Source organism: Neolamprologus multifasciatus, chromosome 8, assembly GCF_963576455.1.
Source record: "Neolamprologus multifasciatus chromosome 8, fNeoMul1.2, whole genome shotgun sequence".
Lineage (NCBI taxonomy): Eukaryota > Metazoa > Chordata > Actinopteri > Cichliformes > Cichlidae > Neolamprologus > Neolamprologus multifasciatus.
In genome coordinates, this window is record NC_140446.1 from 17,029,072 (window position 1) to 17,049,813 (window position 20,742).

At 38.4% G+C, this 20,742-nt stretch overlaps 1 protein-coding gene and 1 long non-coding RNA gene across 2 annotated transcripts in view; one reads left to right on the forward strand and one right to left on the reverse strand.

Moving 5' to 3' along the window:
* The window catches only part of LOC146512813 (uncharacterized), a 149,713-nt gene extending 142,818 nt beyond the window's left edge, over positions 1–6,895 (forward strand). Inside the window, exon 2 of the long non-coding RNA XR_014875784.1 lies at positions 6,521–6,895. This is a non-coding gene — a long non-coding RNA (uncharacterized LOC146512813). The remainder of the gene's footprint in view (positions 1–6,520) is intronic.
* On the reverse strand, positions 3,541–20,649 carry LOC146512819 (transient receptor potential cation channel subfamily M member 4-like). The gene is made up of 28 exons (XM_085170781.1): positions 20,193–20,649; positions 19,184–19,245; positions 18,920–19,097; positions 18,349–18,529; positions 17,134–17,303; positions 16,739–16,916; positions 16,196–16,260; positions 15,851–16,090; positions 15,410–15,512; positions 15,194–15,315; positions 14,733–15,029; positions 14,503–14,604; positions 14,266–14,394; positions 13,620–13,749; positions 13,305–13,450; positions 10,972–11,084; positions 10,148–10,261; positions 10,003–10,043; positions 9,679–9,911; positions 9,123–9,238; positions 8,739–8,871; positions 8,470–8,644; positions 8,210–8,375; positions 7,938–8,119; positions 7,525–7,657; positions 7,362–7,434; positions 4,945–5,035; positions 3,541–3,981 (listed from the first exon to the last, which is right to left on the reverse strand). The coding sequence occupies exons 1-28, from the start codon at positions 20,265–20,267 to the stop codon at positions 3,950–3,952; spliced, it is 3,780 nt and encodes a 1,259-aa protein (XP_085026907.1). The 5' UTR covers positions 20,268–20,649; the 3' UTR covers positions 3,541–3,949.
* Between the last annotated feature and the right edge of the window lie 93 nt (positions 20,650–20,742).

Consider the following 20,742-nt stretch of genomic DNA (forward strand, 5'->3'; position numbering starts at 1 on the left):
CCCATAGAAAATCTTTGGAGGGAGTTGAAAGTCTGTGTTGCCCAGCGACAGCCCCAAAACATCACTGCTCTTGAGGGGATCTGTACAGAGGAATAGGCCAAAATACCAGAAACAGTGTGTGAAAACCTCATGAATACTTACAGAAAACGTTTGACCCCTGTCATTGCCAACAAAGGGTATATAACAAAGTATTGAGATGAACTTTTGTTATTGACCAAGTACTTGTTTTCCACCATAATTAGCAAATAAATTCTTTAAAAAAAATCAAACAATGTGATTTTCTTTTTTCTCATTTTGTCTCTCATATTTGAGGTCTACCTGTGATGAAAATTACAGGCCTCTCATCTTTCTAAGTGGGAGAACGTGCACAACTAGTGGCTGACTGAACAGGTTTTTGTTCCACTATGTATCGCAGGCTTTAAACCCGCAGGACTGAATTATTTATTTTCCTTTAAAACTACATATAAACACCACACACGTGATCCTATTGTATATCATATTTAAATATTGACACAATTATAAAAATAAGTTTGACTAATGTGACTAAACATTTCGCTCATCATACAAAGATCTAGAGATATTTGGTTGCCAGTAGATGGGAACTCAGGAATGGCATTATCATTATGATTTGGCAGCATTCGAGTTTAATTGGCTTTGTCCCAGTATCATTTCTGGGCCACGTTCACATATAGCTACTCATTTATTATACTGTCTGAAAACTTTAAAAGGAAAGCATATCACAGCTGAATTTGTGTGACCGGTGGAACATCCTGCATCATAAACAGTAACACTCTTTTAGTGTGGTAACAGCACCATCCGGTGGCACACCTGTAAATAAAACCTGTGAAATTTGGTAGAGGATGAAATTTTTGAATTTGAGTGACTAAAACCAGACATTAAAAAAACATTTATGGCACATTATGTCCAAACAAGTGCGTTAAAACACAAGTACATTGCATTAAAGAATGTTATGATTTTGCAATGGCAAAACACCGCCCATTAACTGTTGCACAACCCCTGACACCTGAGGAAACAGTGGGTGGGACAATAAGCACAAGGCTACTGGTTTTTCTTCACATTCTCTTTGGATAAGCAAAACTTATGAGCAAGGACATCAGCGCATCAGTCATTGAATCCTCCAGATTTTCATACTGTTTGATTGGAGGAAGAAGGTCAGGTTTTAGGATAGGTTAATACTTTAATCAAAACATTCTGTAAATCAGAGTTAAACAATTTTATCTATCAAAAGTGGTTCAATAGACTGCACATCATTCATTTAATTCACAGTATTTCTTTCAGCATAACATCTGTGTAACATAATTTTCCCTCCTCACGCTCCAATGGATGTCTCCATTGAAGAGTTCACTCTTGGCAATGTCAACCCTGTTCCACGTTACTGCTAACTTCAGCTGATGCACGCTGCTTACTTGCTGAAAAACACAAACGCGACACAAAAATCAAAATTAGGATAAAAAAGTGTATGTTGTAAGATTACCGTCTACTTATATTTACCTCCCACGAGTGTTTTAAAAAGCAGGACTGTGTCAAAGTCATTTGGACTCACATGCTCTCCATGGTAGACTGCAATCAAACCTCCACTCTGGTAAATGCTTAAAGTCTGGAGAAAGAAGAAGATGGGAAATGGGAACAGAAATGTTGAACACAAAATTGCAAGATAACAGACAGAAAGTGATGATAAAAATCTGGAGAAACAGATTAGACACACTTCAGTGATGAATCTTAGATAGTTACCCAAGACAGCAAGCAACTCTCAGTTTAAAAAAAAAAAAAAAAAAAAAAAAAAACGCTGTTCACTGTAGTTTATGACCATTTTTATAGAGTAATGGCAGAAATAAAGAGATTTACAGAAAAATTGTGCTTTAATGTTCCCACTGTAAGCATTTGTGATCTGATTAAATATCAGCCTTCACTGACAGATGATATCTTCCTGACAGCCACATCAGACAACGTTTTATCGGGGTCTTACTACCTTATTGTTAGTACTAAGTAATAGTAAGCATTTCAAATTGAAGTTTTTCAAGTCTTTAATGAACTAACGAACTATCTATATGCTGGTCAGCTCGAAATTTCAGTGTTGTTTTTGAAGCTATTTTGCATAAGGAATATAGATCATGTTGGGACAAAATAAACTGCTATAAATGGATCCAAAGAGAATGAGCTGGGAAATCCTCATGTTTCGTATCTGTCCTGTTATGCAAGTGGACTCTAAAATAATTTGCTGATATGTTACAGAGATGCCTTCTGGGTCATCACACTGAAACTGATTTAGAGGATTTTCAGTGGAAAATATGTTGTGTTTTAGACAAGATTTTCGACACTGTGCTTTTCAAAATATACTTCGATGTCATGTAATGACTGAATGTCAGTCTGTGAACAAATTTTAACATGCATTGTAGTCAAAACAAAGACTGTCCGCAGCTGCACAAAAAAGTCACTTTAAATAAAGTTCTGTAAAAATAATTTAAGCCTTGATTCACTCAGATAATCAGAACATCTCACAGATCTAGGTTTTTCCTCATGCGTGAATGATTACAACATCATAAATGATTATGTATCTAAAGCTTTATTTAAACAGTGATTCCTAAAATACCATACGGTAAAAGTTTCAGAGGAACTACCTGACAGTCTGACAACTAATCTATGACCACAGTTAGAAAGATAAAGTCTACAGTTCTATAGTCTACTATTTCTGACTTGATTACCATCTCCATCCTTATATATTGTAAGTTTACTCATTTTACAGAATTTGCTCATCTTTGCACTTTGACAACAGCTTTATGAATGAGGAATTGACTCAGAGCGTCAGCCACCTGTTTCCCCATGTGTATATATTATCTCAGTCAGCACACACCAGGTGAACTAGTTTGTTGGTCTGTGGTTTAGAAGGAAAATGCTTTTTAAAATGTTCCTCTACTTTGTCTTTAAGATCCACACTGGGACCTTCTTCACTGTCGCCCTCCCCAGGAGACTGCACAGGTGGAGCTGGAGACAGGTTGTCCAAGACATCACTCGGGAAATTAGCCAAGCCTCCTGAACCAGCCAGCAGCAGCCATGGAAAAGGCAGTGTTGTGCAGTGCTGTAACTTGTGAATACTTTCCAGCTGAACTATAGGTTTCTGTGCATGTGTCTGCATGTTTAAGTGTGTCTGTGAATGGCTCATGTCATGGTGGCTGCAATGAAGAAAAGCAAGTATATCAGCATTCTCAGAACTGGAGTGTGTCCTGTTGCAACGCAATGTTTCCTGCTCCAAAAAACAGGCATCCCAATTGTGTAGACATTAATAAATAATGCTGGCAATAATTCAGTCCAACCCAACAGCCGCAGGTCAGTGGCTCAGGGTTTTACTGACCCAAATATACCAAACAAAACATTAAAGCAAAAAAAATGCTTGGAGAATTTTTTTAACTGTTATTCGCTTTACACAATTAATTATTACAACCCTATTTCATGCATTAATTTATTCTAGCTGGAATACTGTAAAAGCAAATAAATCAATCCTTGAAGATTGTTGAACTACAGTTATTCTTTTGAAATACACTTGTATGTACATTTGCATACAAATATTGGGCATTTTTAATGTAACTGAAAAAGTATTAATGTGTTCCTACTGTAACTGGTTATAGACGCTATCACATCATATCAGAATAAAATGTAAAACATTGCATGTTTTTAAAACATGTTTTACAGCATTAATTGTATCAAGTTACACACACGCACACACGCGCAGACATACAGTGTCTTGCATTGGCTGGATAAAATGTTTTCTCTTTTCAGTGCAGTGTTTATATGCTTTGGTAAACCAAGTCCAGTGGGAATCAAGGTGGTGGGCTGGATAGAAGTTCTCAAAAGAGAGTGTTCTCCAATTTTGTTTTTTTTCCTGAACTTGAGCGAAGTGAAGGTGTCCTCTTTGATTTAAGGTATCCTTAAATTAAGTTGAGCTGGAAGAGGAGGCAAATGCATCTGTAGAGAGGAATAGGTAGAGTAAGATGAGTGAGGGACAAATTTTAGCAAAAAGAAAAAAGGCAAACTTTTTTAGAAAGCAGTACATTATGAATTGACTTTTAGACAGTGCGTTACTACTCAAAGTACAGCACACCTCATTCATCCAGTCACACAGGCACTTTTTTTCTATACATTGGTGCTTTCTATCTCATATTAATACACAATGCTAACACATTGGAGAGCAAGTCAGGATTTAGTATCTTGCTGAAGAATAGCTGAGGGGGGGGGGGGGGGGCTTTCTAATGTTTAAGTTCTATAACATTTTTCTATCATTACTTTATTATGGATTAGGTGCAACAATTGTTAAGTGTGGATAATTAATAAATAATAGATCGATGCGATAGCAAATTGTGCCTGAACAGCAAGTGGAGAGTGATAGATGAGATGAGGAAATGGAAGGAAGCAGAGAGTCAAAGAGTGATTCACAAACACAAACAGAGCCGAGTTTATTCCTCACAGTTTTGTTGACTTTTGGTTCTAAGCGCTGTAACCAATCTCAGTATTTTATTATTATCTCATAACACTTGTTTAATCCGCTACCACCTCTGCTATGGACTTTTTACAGTCTCAGATCAACACAGCCCTGCTCTCCAGCACTATCAGCAGCGGGAGCAGCAGCAACCCCTCAACAGCAACACTGTACCCATCGGGTAAAACATAGGCTACGATTGCTCTCTATTGTCCCCCGGGTTGTTGTTCTTCAGCCTGGTTCTATATGCCCCTTTTTAACTTTGAGCACCCACCTCTTTAAACATCTCTGCACGGCCCTGGATCGGGCTACCAGTCTTGTCGTTAGCAGATTACCTGCTCTACCACTTGAGCTACAGCCACTTAGTAGTGAAGCAAGCTATGTAAATGAAGAGTGGCTTTTCAACATGCAGGCTGCTATGTAAGCATGATTACATAACTGCTAGTAAATACCTCGTAATGGTGGAGGTCGAGGAGGTTTAAATGTGCTTCCTTGTGATAAAGTATCCACAACCCAGCTGAGTGCACTGGAGCAATACTCCATCTGAGAAGAAAAAGCAGAAGATCATGAAACTATATATTAGAAAAGATTCATTCTTAAACCTCAATGAAAAGCACCTGAAAAAAAGGATGACTTTTTTCTTTATAGATGTGTTCAGGTCGTCTGTTCACTCCATGTCTTAACTTTGTGTCTATAAAAATTCTAAAAACAGATTATTTACTGTTAATTAAATATTATGCAGTAATACACTTAAAGCAGTACTTTAACACTTTCACTACATAGAGAGTAAGATTACTTTTTAAGGTGGACGTTACTTTATTGCCCTCCATAGGACAAAATATTTTTAAAACAGGAAACTGCTTAATCAAAGACAGACCATTAAAAAAAAAAAAAAACCTGTCTTGGATACCACTCATATCCACCCGTTAAACACTTGTCCAGCCCAGCTTATCACATCTTCCTGAGAACCACCCTATTCATTTATGTCCTCTCTAATAGACATTTGTTTTTGGTCTATAGCTTTTGGCTTATTTGAGCTACGGTATTAAGTCTTGATGTACTAAATAGAGAACGTCCTGGGCTTCCCATTGATATCTCATGTGTTTGTGTGATGTCTTTTAGCTCCAAAGAGGTAGGAAATCACAAAAAAGTTCAATGCTAAGATTATTTTTTCCTCAGTTCTCAGGAAGATATAAAGACTGGAAGCAAATTAAATACAGTTAGGCTGACAATCATTTTGCCTCTTTTGCTCAGCTTCAGACAAAGTACAATCTCCCTACAAGTCATTTTTTTCGGTATTTACAAATTAGGAATTATGTCAAGCAAGCATTCTCAAATTTAGATACCATCCCCATACAGCATGTCTTTTACAATATAATGAACGAACCTCCCACCTCAAAACACTTAATTTCTCGGTTTGTTAACCTTTTTTCTTCGGCACCCCCCTCTTGCCATATTAAAGAGGCTTGGACAAGGGACACTGGTTTGGTTATCACTGACGATTTATGGGCTGAAGTGTTAAGCCGGATAAAACTATGCTCTGTTAACGCCCGGCTTCAGTTAATTCAATTTAAGGTTGTCCATAGACTGCACTATTCCAAAACCAAATTGAACAAGATTTTTCCTAACGTTTCCCCCAAATGTGATAAATGTAAACTTGTGGACGGTACTCTTGGCCATCTTTTTTGGTCCTGTTCTACGCTTACAGCCTTTTGGACTAGTATTTTTAGTTTCTATAGCACTGTTTACGATAGGCAACTGTATCCTGACTGTCTTATGGTGATCCTGGGCTGCTCCAGCGACTCCTTGGCACTTCCCTTTGCTGTTCAACAGGCCCTCATATTTGGTATGGTGATTGCCAAACGTCTGATTCTGGGGGAGTGGAAATCTGCCTCCCCTCCCTGCTTCAAGAGGTGGCTCGAGGAGATGGTCTCCTGTTTATACCTGGAGGAAATTCGGTTCTCTACATCTGATTCCATGGAGAAGTTCAGGATGATATGGGGGCCCTTTATAGACCACATTAAGAAGGACAGTTCATGCCCTGGGTCCTGAACACGTTGTTTTGACTGCTTTCCCATGCCCATAACTGTTATTGCATAATTGTTATCGGCTCCTCCTGGCGCTCTTGTGAATTTGATTTTGTGGATTGGACTCACTGGATTGTGAGTTGTTTGACATGTATACCAGTTGCTTTTTTTTTTCCCTCTCTCTGCTGTCTTAATAAGTGCTGGCCGTGTACCCTGTTGTGGGGTTTGTTGCTGTGTTTTGTTTTTGTTTTTTTTGTTTGTTTGTTTGTTCCTGTGTTTTGTTTTTGATTTTTTTTTTTGTTGTTATTGTCATTATTGTCTGTGTTCTTCTGTCCCGCTGTTTGTGAATGTGTAAAAATTTTGAAACTTGCATAAATAAATACATTAAAAAAAAAAAATACAGTTAGGCTAGCTCCACCTAGTGACTAAAACAAATCTCATTTTAAAAAGACAACAGTGATGTAGTTAATTCATGAATTGTTGGCTCTGATGTATCCTAATCTTAAGCTAATCTTAAAAACATTCTGACTGACACAACAGCTTTTTCCCATAATCAGTACTTCTTGCTTTTCTCCAAAACATAAAATTGCTTACTACAGAGTTGCTTAAGATCAGCCACACTAATTCCAAATAAAACTGTCTTTGTACTAAATAGTAGGTGTTTTCCCTATATTCTACCATCCTGTTATTATACCAGTCAAAACAAGTCTGCAATTCAATGCTTTAACCTTTATGTAGAATACTGAACTGGCTGAACCAATGTGCTCTTTCACAGCAGCTCCACATATGTATCATGAATGAATCAAATGGTACAAAATGATAAGTTGGGGCTTCGGTTTTACCTGATTCTCCAGAGACCGTAACCTGTGTTCAAAGTCTCTGCTTTCACTCAGATGTTTAAGCACACCATCTACCCTATATAAACAAAGATGGATTTACTTCAGTATGATGGAGTCACACAGTAATAAATAATGCTGCTACAGCGGAGGATGAAGGTGTGCTCACTTGGCAGACATCCGTTTGAGCCTTTCTGAGTCGCTGCTTTTCTGGATCTTGTTTCGAGCAGTCAGGAAGTCTTCCTTCTGAATCGTTTCCCACGTTGATAATCTGTTCGCTGCCTTTGCTTCCAAGTCTAACACTGATAGTACAGACAAAGGTTTGAATTGATTACCTTTCAACTCACTTTTCATGCTTTCATCACTGCTGAACTGAGGTCAGTGAGCAAGCAAATCATTTAGATGCTTCCATTTTAAGTAAGCAACTAAAATAAAAACAATTAATTTTAAAAAAATACAGTCACTGATTAAAACTGAGGCTTCCTCGTTCAGCATATGTAATGGACAATAACTTTAATACATTAGCAGTATTGATTATTTTATTATATTAATAAAATCCATGACTTCTGATCCAATACTGACCAAAGTGGTGAATCTTTATAGAGGGCACTTTGCGGATGACCCTCTTGATGAAAAGGTTGATGTGTGAGAGGATAATGAAAGGCGGAGCCAAAGAAGGACGGGAGTGGTACTCAACAATCAGGTTGTAACGCTGGAACTTCCAGTAGGTGTCACTGTGTTCCTGCACTTTAGAGAAAGTGTAGCTGTGTGGATACAAGCGGATCAGAGCCACTGAGTCAAACCATTCAGTATGTGCATGTATCCTCAGATATAATGACAGACTGGTTCTTTACCTAAACATGGCAATAAGCAGGTTGATGAGCAGGATGTTGGTGACCAGGAGATATACGACTAGCAGAATCACTACCAGCCAGTTACTCTCATGAGTTCTACACGGCTCTTCACCGCTCTCAATCAAAGTCACATTGTGTGTACAGTTGACATCCCAGTCCTTGCCCACTGCAACAAAACACACATAAAGGAGAAAGTTAAGAAAGTTTTACAGTAGCATTCAATTTTCTTATTTTTATGCCAGTTTCACAAACACATGTACCATCCATCTCTTCAACAGGGATCTGTCCAAAGATGTGAAGGTATGGCCTGTAGAAAACTCTCCGAAAAATGCGATTCAGGTTTGGATCGTAGGAATAGATCAGAGCCTGATTGGCAACCCCGTACGCCATGAGCCACACACCCAGGAAGAAGAGGAAGAAGAAGATATCCTTCATCTGAACAAGAGGAGAAAATTGTCATTTTGTTTCTGACATTATATTATTAAAAGTGTATAATTGGTATATTGCCAACTGATGGTAACTTTCTCACCATCTTTCCTACAATGATGATTTTTGGTCCCAGCTGCTTGTGAATGGCAAAAATGTGAATGAGGCGAAGGGTGAAGACCATGTAGTCCAAACACAGGACATCCCGTCCAAATTCATATGACCAGTGGAACATCCTGAAACACAAGCACAGTAATGCTGAATCAGTGTGGTAGCAGCACCACCTGGTGGCAAAGCTGTAAATTAACTAAAGACCCAGAAATGAAAATTATTTTATAGAACACTTAAGGCATCCAAATATGAACCAAGGACAATGTTTTTACAAATGTTACAATCTGCAATGACAAAGCCTCATTCAAAAATTATACTGTAGAAAAAAGAAATTTGAATTGATTATTTCTATTATTTTTTATTTTTTTGTCCATACCTGCAGATTAGTCCTATAATGAACAGGCTGATGGCAGTGAGGTCACATTTATTCCAAACATCCTGAATGTAGAGTCTGAACCTTTGACGCCAAGTCATCGTCCCCAATAAAATGGTCTTGATGAAGAAGACAAAAATGACTGATCCATAAAAAACAACAAATAAAACTCAACTATACCTGGGTGACATATATCCAAATACAGACGAGCACTTTCCATTTACTGTTACTATTATTTCAGTAAAGTGAGTAAAATCTGACAGGATAAGATTTTAATTTGTGATATTTTTTTTTATTTTTAGTGTTTGCTTAATCATATAAAATCAGTGACAAATTTAAAAAAAAATTGCTTATTTTAATGCCAATCTTGAATCTAAGGCTTTTGACACAGGAGCATGTAACCACTGTGTTGCAATGGCACTTTGGGGATAGTTCATTTTATATTATATTTGGGGATAGTTATTACATTCAGTTTTTCCCTTTATATTTCATAAAGCTACAAAAAAAATTCTTGGGGGGGGAGGGCAAAGTTCTAAGTAAGATATCTCTCTTCACTCACCTGTCGGATCTCCTCACAAACGATGGTGAATACCCAGAAGTACAACACACACTCAGAAGCACCTGGGCCTGAGGGTGGTGGGGGCTCAAAATCCACCAACAGCACGTAGGCGAAAAGCAAAAGAAACAGGAAGTACATCAGGACGTTGCCCAGAAAAGAGGTGACCGGTGCAAACCAGAACTGACGCCAGCGTGACACTATGAATGGACGCTGTGGTGGTCGGTAAAGTACACCTGTATCAAAGATTATAAATACAGATTGGAAGGTGACTAAAATGACAGCATATGGAGACAAGAATCAGATGACTCTTTAAACAGGACTTACCTTTAATGGCATCACTCTTGTGAACATCTGAGTCAACTTCACTGGTGTAAGAAAACATTTTTAATTCATTAGTAGACCTAAGACGTAAAAACAACAAACTGATGTTCTATGGACAAACACTGAAGAGTGCAAGTAGAAATATTACTGCTGTTTGATGTCAGAGAAAGAGAAGACTGTGGTCCCATAAAGGTTGTCAGAGTCCTGAGCCACTGCATCCTCATCGGGCATTTCCTCCTCCTCCAGCTGATTGTCTTCTGTCCTTTGAGGTGGAATATGTAGAAAATTTTTAAACACACACACACACACACACACACACACACACACACACACACACACACACACATATATATATATATACACATACATACATACATACACACACACACACACACACACGTGTACGTATACGTGTGTACACACATACATATATATTTCAATGCACTTTAAATAGTCTGTAGTGTAGTGAAAACCAAATATGAGTGACAGATTAGACTACAAATCTATTATCCATGATTTTTGTGTAAATAACTGGACATGAATAACTTGAGCTTCTTATATAATATAGATTTAGTATATTTCTAGCTTATTACGCAGCTCATTTTCTTTCTTCAGGTGTGAAATGTAAAACTGAGGTCAGAGGTCAAATGTGGCATAATACATTTTGAGACAAACTATAATGTGATATTTAGAATACCCATATACCAGTTTTTTCCTAAATGTCGACAATACAAACAAAGGACGCTGAATTTTAAGTGTAGTTTTAAAGATAAAAGACATGAATCAATAAGTTGACCTTAAAGACTTTGGTGAAAGTAAGCCAAATATTACTGGTCATCATGATCCCACTCTACACTCCCACAAAGTTTTATCAGAATTGATTCGAAACATTTCCGCTATCATGATTACAGACAGAATGATATGCATGCAAACACAACCAAAAACATGACCTCTGTGGTAGAACTGCTTTACCTGAAGGAAATGAGGTTGGTGTAGCAGAGGATGGGGCAGAAGAAAGCGAGCAAGAGCTTCCAGACCTCTGTGTTCCTCTTCATATCACCCCACCAGATCTGGGACAGCAGAGACTGGAAGAGGAGAGAAAAAACAAGGACTTATCCATCAGCAGTACTGGCTCAACATGAAGCATTATGCCATTTTTAATTTGTAAGTAATTTATACTGTTGTACTGTACAAATCTGGATGATTGTGTAAATAAGTTCTTTATAAAAAGCAATACTTTTAGATAGGAGTAGCTAAATAATTACAGATCAGTGTATAAAGATGTATAACAAGGCATTGTGTATTAGCATATTTATTTATAGAGACTGTATATGTATACATTAGTTTGTATAATCAAAACAGCCTTATGCTTCATCAGACCATTTCAGTTTCAGCTTAATATATCAAGTGCTTTTTAAGATATGTTTTTTGAAAATTTGTCCATGTACCCACTTTAAGGTCTTTTTCTCCACATCTAAATCTGAGGCAACGTTTGAACACGAATATCTCTATTAAAGATGAAAGACTGAATTTTCACTGTCCTTTCTTACCATCAAAATTGATCTGTGTCTTAAGTATTGGTTAGTTAGAATATAAAGAAAAAGAAAGTCCAGCATTCCTGCAAAATCCCATATTTGAGCACATGTTAAATAAAAACTTCAAATTGCAAGAGAACTACTGACATTTTTGTAGTTTATAGTTGAATTACACAATGTTGTAAAGGAAATCTGTAGAAAACCTTTTTACCATGAAATAATTCACACTTACAAAATGGGAAGAATTTCATTCTACAGGGAACAATATGACGTACGACAAAACCAAAAATATCAGTAGACCATCTTTGATCTGTCCAAACAGAATACAGATGCTACTCCAATTCAGAAAATAAGTTTGTTAAATATGTGCATGTTTTGTTTTTTGTTTTTTTCAACACCTGGGTCATTATATTATCTGCTCCATCGTCTCTCAGCTTCTTATATCAAATAACATTTTAAATATCCGTTTTTTTGGGGATTTTTTTTGGTTTTTTTAAAGGCCCTTCTGCACACTTTCATGCCTTTTTTCCCCCACATTGAAAAAGAAGTCAATGTTTGAACATGACTATCAGAAAAACAATTAAAGATAAAAGCCAGGATAAAAACAGGATTTCTTAATTAGGACAAATACATCAAGTAGTGTCTGCGTATTGGCAAAAAATTAAAGCAATCTTTTAAAATTCCATATTTGTGCACACAATTTAAAAAAAAAATGCTGGTTCTATTTAACTTTTATGCCGGAAATATCACAAGTTGTACGAGTAAAGTGAAAATATCAGTAGATAGTCTAATCTAAATACAACAACAACAAATGGTATTCAATTTATAACTAAGAAACAATTTTTTTTGTACAATATGTGAAAATGTTTCATTTTCATGAGCTGTTCTACCTACCTACCATTTTGAGACCTACACTCCTGGAAGAGAATATTACACATGAAAATATATTTCAGGTGAGAATGATCTGCTAGCCTTTTTTTAATATATTGCTTGACAGTATATAAAAATATATAAGCTAAAATTTTGCAGTAATCATTATGTACGTCCAAACCTGGAACGATAACATTTTTTAAATAGAAAAATTTGACTGATAATTTTTTTTAAAACCTCGATTTGTGACAGAGTGACCAAGGTCTGAAAATTTAAAAATAGGCTCATAAATAACTGAATTATTTCCCAATTATAATTCCAGTACCATCTAGAAGCTGCAATTTTGTTACCCACATTTTTTTGATGCAAATTAAAAACACCGATTCATTTTAATCGGCCCAGTGAAAGTCTGAGATATCAATCTTAAAACATTGTTGCAGATTTCAATGTACAAAACACATCATTTGAAAGTGGGTCGATGGACAATGTTTTTTTTTTAATTATATCTTTAAAAATTATTTGTTACATTAAGGTAGAATTTCAAAAATTAGATTTGTTCAAACTATCGGACCACAAAATTATTACGCAAATTGCAGATTTTCGAGCAAGAAATGTGACAAAAGCTGGCTTATTTGGGATGGAATGACCCATTTTATTCCCTCAACTGATCAATATTTTCTCTATATAAATATGATGGCTTCCTTTGATTTCATGTTCATTTGTTTAATAGCATTCAGTTCATTTTTATTTCAAACATTTACTTTCACAATCATTACAAAATATCATTCCATTCTTTGCATTTGTTACCTATATTTTGGAAAATGACGATGTTATTCAGATTCATTGCCCATGTGCTAGATGAAAGGAATGCCATTCACATTAATGACAAATATGACACACCTGTACGCCATCATTACTGAAGAAGAGCCGGGCATCGGCACTCATGCCCATCTGAAGGCAGGTGGTGTCACCCCAGATTGGAGACTTCCTAATTAGCAGGGTGAAGGAACGGTTTTCATCACTCCGATAACAAGAGCTAAAAATATCTGAGATAAAGTGGACAAGACACGTGATGAAGAGTTCGATGGGATTTGTTACTATTGTGTTACATCAGCTGTTAAAGGGAAAATTCTAAGGAAATTAAATAAAATGATTGCAAAACTAGATATCAAACCATCCTAACAGTGTAGTGGAAAACTGCAGTTACTGTCTCACCATGAGCCAGGTTCTCAAACTTCTGGGCCAGTTCTTTCATGGAGAGTTTGGTTTCAGTCTCCTCCTCCAGTTTGGACAAGTCTCTGAGTATATTACAGCCACTGAGAGCACTCAGGACTGCCTCACCTGCCTGGAAAGGAGATCACCAATTTACAACATCACTTTACTTTATGTTTTTAGCAATTATTTAATTTTATATTAAGACTTAATACTATGATTGTATAATATTTAACCCCTTAGGATCATAAAATAATAATTAACAATATATTGCAATTAATTGACTCGAACAACTTTGATACATGGTAAGCAGCGTCTAGTTCGAGGTTGTCAAATGTACAGCCCGCAGGCTGAGATCATTTCCAATGGCTCGTCATATTAATGGTATTAATGGCCCGTCAGGATGTGAATGTGCAGACTCACATTTATTCCTTAGAATTTAAGTCCAAAGAGTCGTGCTGAGTGATTTCCTTTCTTGACACAGTGTTGTTACACTGACAGAAATGTAAAACTTTCACCCCTGGTCTAGTTGCAGCTCATTCTCACACATGCCCAATATAGTGCAACTTCCCTGAAAACTCTGCTCCATTTAAATAACAATCCATCCATTTCAAACCAGCTGAACACCAGTTTGTCTCAGAGCGTTTACCATCTCCCAGAAGAAAAGGGCCATCTCACTGCGGTTCTGCAGTACAGCCCAGAGGAAGAGTGAAGCCCAGGGATAGGGGCAGCGCAGCTGCCGATAGAACGAATCTCCACGCAGAACCTTATTTGCACGCTGGGATGAATAAAAAAAATAAGAACATTTATTGTCATGTTAACCATAAAAATAGAAATGCAGCCAGCATAAGTACACTGTGTGTTTATTCTGAAAGGTTCAAAGTACCCTCAGAGACGTCCTTTTGGATGTAGTGAACTCTAAGCCCAAAGCTTTGTAGTATAAAGGCTGGCAGACATCACCCATTAACAGCTCCAGAACCCCTGACACCTGAGGAAGCAGTGGGTGGGACAATAAGCACAACAGTATCAGGTTTTCTTCACATTCATAATAAATCTAATGAATCTTTGAGAAAAATTAATGAAAAAGGACAGAATCTCGTTGATTAGAAAACTCACCTCAAAAAGGGTGACCTCCTTCACTGGTCCATCCTGATTCTTATCTTTCACCATTTTTGAGGATGAATTCTGTTTTTCTGATGGTGAGTGACGCTCCACTATTGCCAGCCGCTCTGCTAGGCACTGTTGTAGTAGCTGATAGAGCAAGGTCCCATCTGGCACAGAGCGATAGAGGGTTTCCAGCCTGCCATAAGTTAGGTACTCCATGATATTCAAGCCATTCTCAGTGAAAAGCCGAACAAACTGGGGCTTGTCATTGATCAATGCATCTGTCATTGAGTCCTCCAAATCTTCATACTGTTTAATTGGAGGAAGAAGATCATGTTTTAGGATAGGTTAATACTTTAAGCCAAGTATTCTGTGAATCATAGGTAAACTGTATCTGTCAGAAGTGGTATAATAAACTGCACAATGTACTTCAGAGTATTTCCATTCAGTGTGATGTCTTTTTCCCTCCTCACCTTCCACTGGATGTCTCCATTGAAGAGTTCACTCTTGGCAATGTCAACCCTGTTCCACGTTACTGCTAGTTTCAGCTCGTCACTATAAGGGCTGGCATCAACTGATGATTGCTGCTTACTTGCTGAAAAACACAAACACGACAAAAATTAATCAAAATAAGGACTAAAAGTGCATGTTGCTGCTATTTTGTAAAATTACTGTCTACTTATACATACCTCCCACGAGTGTTTTAAGCAGGACTGTGTCAAAGTCATTTGGACTCTCGTGCTCTCCTTGGTAGATTGTAATCAAATCTTTGTTCTGGTAAATGCTCAAAGCCTGGAGACAGATGATGGGAAAAGGAACAGGAACAATGCAAAATATTTTAGAAAAAAGATGTTCGTAAAGACAGACAATGATGAGGAAGAAACTGGTGACAAAGGTTCTTTTCAAACTCATGATGCCATTCATGGCACAGCCTCTAATTAAGCAAGAGGGTTTGACTTTAATCAATTGGAACTGCGATCCTGAAAAACTCCCTGAGGGCATGAATATTAGAACTGAACACAGTTTAGTAAGCAGCTGACATGCTGCTGATATGCAGGCTATAAAAAGTCTTTCCTCATACTCTTCTGCAGAGTAAAGGCCAACACAATGTTTCTGTTCTCAGCACTCACCCGTTCAACTAGTTTGTCGGTCTGTGCCTCTGAAGGAAAATGCTTCTTAAACCGTTCTGCCACTCTGTCTTTGAGATCCACACTGGGGGTTTTAGGAGCCTCACTGTTGCCTTCACCAGAGGACGGCACAGCTGTAGCTGAAGACCAGTTCTCCAAGATATCACTCAGGAAATCAGCCAAGCCCCCTGAGCCAGCCAGCACCAGCCAGGGGATGCAGCTTTTTAAAGAGAGATCCATTCTCTGACAGACATTACAAAAACCATGAAATAAAGATTGGCACAATTTAAATTAGAATTTGCAATTTTTGTTGTAATAATTCACATAAAAAGCTGTAAAAGACTGTACCTTCAGCATGTCTGTTTCCCCTGATATCAGCATACAAACTACAGGGATGTCAATGCTGCCACTTCCTTTAAAAAGATACAACAATTTTTAACACGTTTCAATCTTGATAAAAATGTTTTTACTAACTTAATCAGAGTGATCATACTAAGATTTGCAAAGTGCATCATTTTCATGAAGCACAACAGCTGACACTCATACAAAGAGCACCCTGTGGATGTTTTTGTTTTACTTGAATGGAAGTGTTGTTAACTGTAAAATACATGCAGTCACATGCCATGGCTTTCCTCCTGTAGATGCCAAAAAAATCATTCAACCAAAACACAAAGGAACATGTAAAGCCTGTAAAGATCAAAGTTAACTCTGAAAGGATGTATTTTGGGAATAATGCTACAGGAGTTAAGTCTCATTTAGTACAATTATATTTAAATCAGTTAACTTAAACTGAATACATGAGTGGAAGATAATGTGTACTCAAGTATAGTTTCTGCTTTAATTCAGAGGCTATAAATGTTGTACTTCATAGTTTATGGTACCATCTCTGACCCCATATCCCTGTGCGCTGCTGGGAAATGTATTCCTCCAGTCTGGCTCTGAAATCTGTTTCTCCTCCTCTGCGGCCCACACTCCCATCGTCCACGAGGAGGAAGGCCTGGTAGTTGTTATCCAGGGAGCAGGAGTCCCGGGAAATGTTTTGGACATAGTACTTTGCTGGAAAGCTTCCCTGCAAAAGAAGAAAAAACTGTTATTCCAGTGTTTCTTTCCACATTTCAGCCTTAGTTATTTTAAATTGCAGCAAGAACTGCAAACAGTGTGTTCACCCAATAAAACCTGACAAATCAACACGGACAGTGTGACAAATTGTCTTCCTTTTCCACAAAGACAACAAGATGTGATTTAATGCTTAGAGAAATGTGCAAATGTGTGAGAGTCTGTACTACCTGAGGGTTGACCAGCTGCTCTCGTTTTTCCACAAGGCCCCACGGAGCAATGCCCAACGCTACCACCTTGTTGAGTGAGAATGAAGAAGCTGCAGTTGCATGATCTCTCACTGCCTGCCCAACACACCTGCCAACACCTTCACGCAGACCTGTAGTTAAGATCCATGCACCTGGGGGAAACAGGTGAAAAATCTGATTTTTATTTCAATTTTCTTCAGTGAATAAAATATAACTTTATGTAACTTTGCAAATCACTGGATTCTGTTTTATTTACATATTGCACTGCATCTCAATTTGTTTTGTTTTTTGTGGGGGGTTTACAGCTAAGATTGCCAACAATTTATTACAGGGTCTGCTGTTTCTCTAAGCATGAACAAACAAACGTCATGTCAAAAGTTTTAAATGTGTTTCATATTTTACTCCAGTTTTAACACAGTTAGGTTCAGTGTTATAAAATATAATTTAAAAAGAACAAAACTAATGAGACTTGACAATCTGGGCACCAAAACGGGAAGAAAAACAAAGGGAGCAGAACCAAATTATTGATCCCTGAGAAATAAACCTAAGACCACAGCAAGTCAAGTATCAGATTCAAACACATTTATCTGTAAAAGAATTAAAATCACATAAAAAAAAAGACTACAAAGGCCACAGACATGCGTAAAACATGTTTTTATATACAACGGGTTTTAACACCAAATATGGTGCCACGCCCTGTATTATGTCTTATATAACAAAGATGTTTAGGGAGTGTGAGCCGTGTAGTTACTTGCATCTTTGTGTGCATGTTTTGTTTGGGGCTTTGATTTTTTTTCAGTACGTCTTGGACTTGTTTTGAGAAAACAGCGAGTGACCTCAGACGACGGGGAGATCAGTATTGCCATATGCCACCTGCACTTGGTACAGTAGCCAGAGAGGAAATGGCCATTGTACTACCAAATTAGGACCGGACCCCAGGGAGTCGTGTTGTGTGTTGAGACTGAATTTTGTAATAGCTGTATTCTTCCCGCTAAAACCACCATGAGTAGGTTTCAGTGTCTGACAGGATCATTTGTCAGTTCTTTTATCGCCATCTGGAAATTATCATGACATCTGCTAACCAACAATAACCCACTTCAGCAACCAGAACAGAAATAAGATGCTCAGCTCAGATATGTCAGACACATCACGCATGCCAGGAGCACTGACACACTGGCAGATGCATAAAGTTTTTACCTGTGCTTTGTGATGCTTTCACCAGTCCCTGTCTGAGGACCTCCCGTACCCAGGTCTTCACCTGTGTCCTTCCCTCTCCGCCCACAACAGAAACAACCAGGTTGGGTAGAGGAAGACGCCAATGAGCTGTCAGTATGGTGTACACCATAGAAGGCTCAGTGCTCCATGACAGGCGCAGAAACTAAGTTTAGACATTTGATGGATTAAAAGAAGCACGCCCATGTCAACAATGCAAAAAGATTTGAAAAGTAATGGCCTGTGATCACACTAGTATCAAAGCTGAACGACTCAGTCGTTTCAACCTTGGTAATGGTAATAAAATGGAAAAAAAAAAGAAGCTTGTCATGTGATCTGTACTGACTTTTGACTCTGTTTACTCAGGTGGAGCGGAGGTAGACTGAAGGTCAGGAAAATTCAACGAATTGACTACTACGGCTCAGGGTTTATCTTAACCTTTATTTAACTCACCTTTGGAGGCATTTCTTTTAAAAACATGTACACGTGTTCAAGAACTCTCAGGCTCTTGAAATAAAGCATTCAAACATTATGAGAGAAAAATAAAAGCACCCACATGGCTGTGCCTCTTGCTGGCCCCTGCAAACTGCACCTCTCCAAAGGCATCTGTCGGTCTTTCGGAGGAGTGCTGCACACTTTTCCACTGGTTCACGATGGCTGTGCTGAAATAGTCTCCAAGAGCCACAGAGGCATGGTCATCTCTCGCAGCCCCGCACTGACACAATGCACCATTACTGAGAGAGGTGGAGGGATAAAAACATCACCATGAGAAGTTACTCAAAATACACGTGCTGTTATTAAAAGACAGAGGTCACAGTACCTGACGGAATCTTCTACAAAAGTGCTGCACACCCTTTTCTTGATAATTTTGGGGATCCAACTCTGAAAGCATTTTTCAGCAGTTATATAACATTACTGAATTATTACAGAAGCTGATTCAATTCTGAATCCTAAAATCTCATGCATGTGGCAGCAGGGTGCAGAAAACCGTCCAAGTGTTGACTTTGGCTAAAAGAAACTACCCAGTAACAAGTTGGCGAGCTGTGCTGTGCATAAACACCAGACTGTGATTTCTGATGATGTGACGTAGTTTGAGCTCAGGTGTGTGCAACAGGCAGGCTGTGCATAAGCATATTCTGCAGCGGGGCTACATTACATTTTGTTTTCACCAATGTATTCAGTGCTAATCTTTCTGTAATGTTATCAGCCAAGCAGTAAAGAGAGAACACCTTCCCCACAGGCCGTTTAACTGAGGAAAAAAAAACATGATGGCCCCATTGCATTTATAGTAGTAGCAGCTGACGCCTCGTCTAGAGTCCTGCAACTGATGCAGCTAAACGGAACGCAGTCATCATTAACTATCACCGGAGCGCTTATTTAGCTGCTCATGGTTAGGATGCTCGGTTTAGTAGACATAAGTTAGTTTCTTATAAGTGGCGTGTTTTCCATTTTTACCGCTTAGCCCAAAAAAAAAAAAAAAAAAAAAAGTAGACTGCTGCGTCAGAAATGATTGGAAAAGCCGTTCCCAGTTGTTAACGCTGTAACGTCCACCGGTTAGACAAGTGCAGGGTCAACAAACCACAGCGGAAACAAAGCAGACGGATAGCTCCTGCAGTCGTTCGCGCAAACGTGCACGTTTGGACAGCTGTTGCACGACGTGTTTTTCCAAGAAGACTATGGGCGGCTCACTGCAGTTCCTCGGAACTTCATGGGCAGAAGTTCCGAGTATAGCGTTAACTTCCACTTCCAAAAAATGTAGCGGCACTTTGCCAAAGCACCACTATAGCATCACAACAGCAGCTGAAGGACTTGAGTGAAATCTAACCCACCTGGCTCTTCTCAGTTTGGCCAATATTGTCTCTGCCGTCGCCTCCTCCTCCTTCTTCTGCTCCTGTGTCTTTCATGTTTTCCTTTCAGTCGTTCTCAGTGAGAAACATATGCGGAAGGACTAAAAGGGTTTCTTTCTGACTATTTTCCACCTTGTCTCCTACTGCTGAAACCCCATTCCCTGCCACTGCACTCACTCGGCGTGCGCAAAGAAAAATAGGTGCAGCCAGCACACAGGTAAGGGTGTGGTTTCACAGAGGCAGACAAATACACCAACGCATGCAAACAGGAAGGGCCAGTCAGAACCACAAAGTGGGCTAGAGTTTATTGAAATACTTCCTCATCCCCTTATCTGGTCACTGGTATCTGTTGTTGGAACTGAATACCCTCAATGACACCACTGTAGCAGAAAGACTGCTAAACATGCCCAAGCTTGTGTCCTCTAATTGTTACTGGAGCCTAAAAATATAACACATTTGTAGTAGAACCTGTTAGGTATGTGTTGCTGTGGTGCTCACTTCCCTCAGAAGTAAAAAGAACAATAGAATGAAC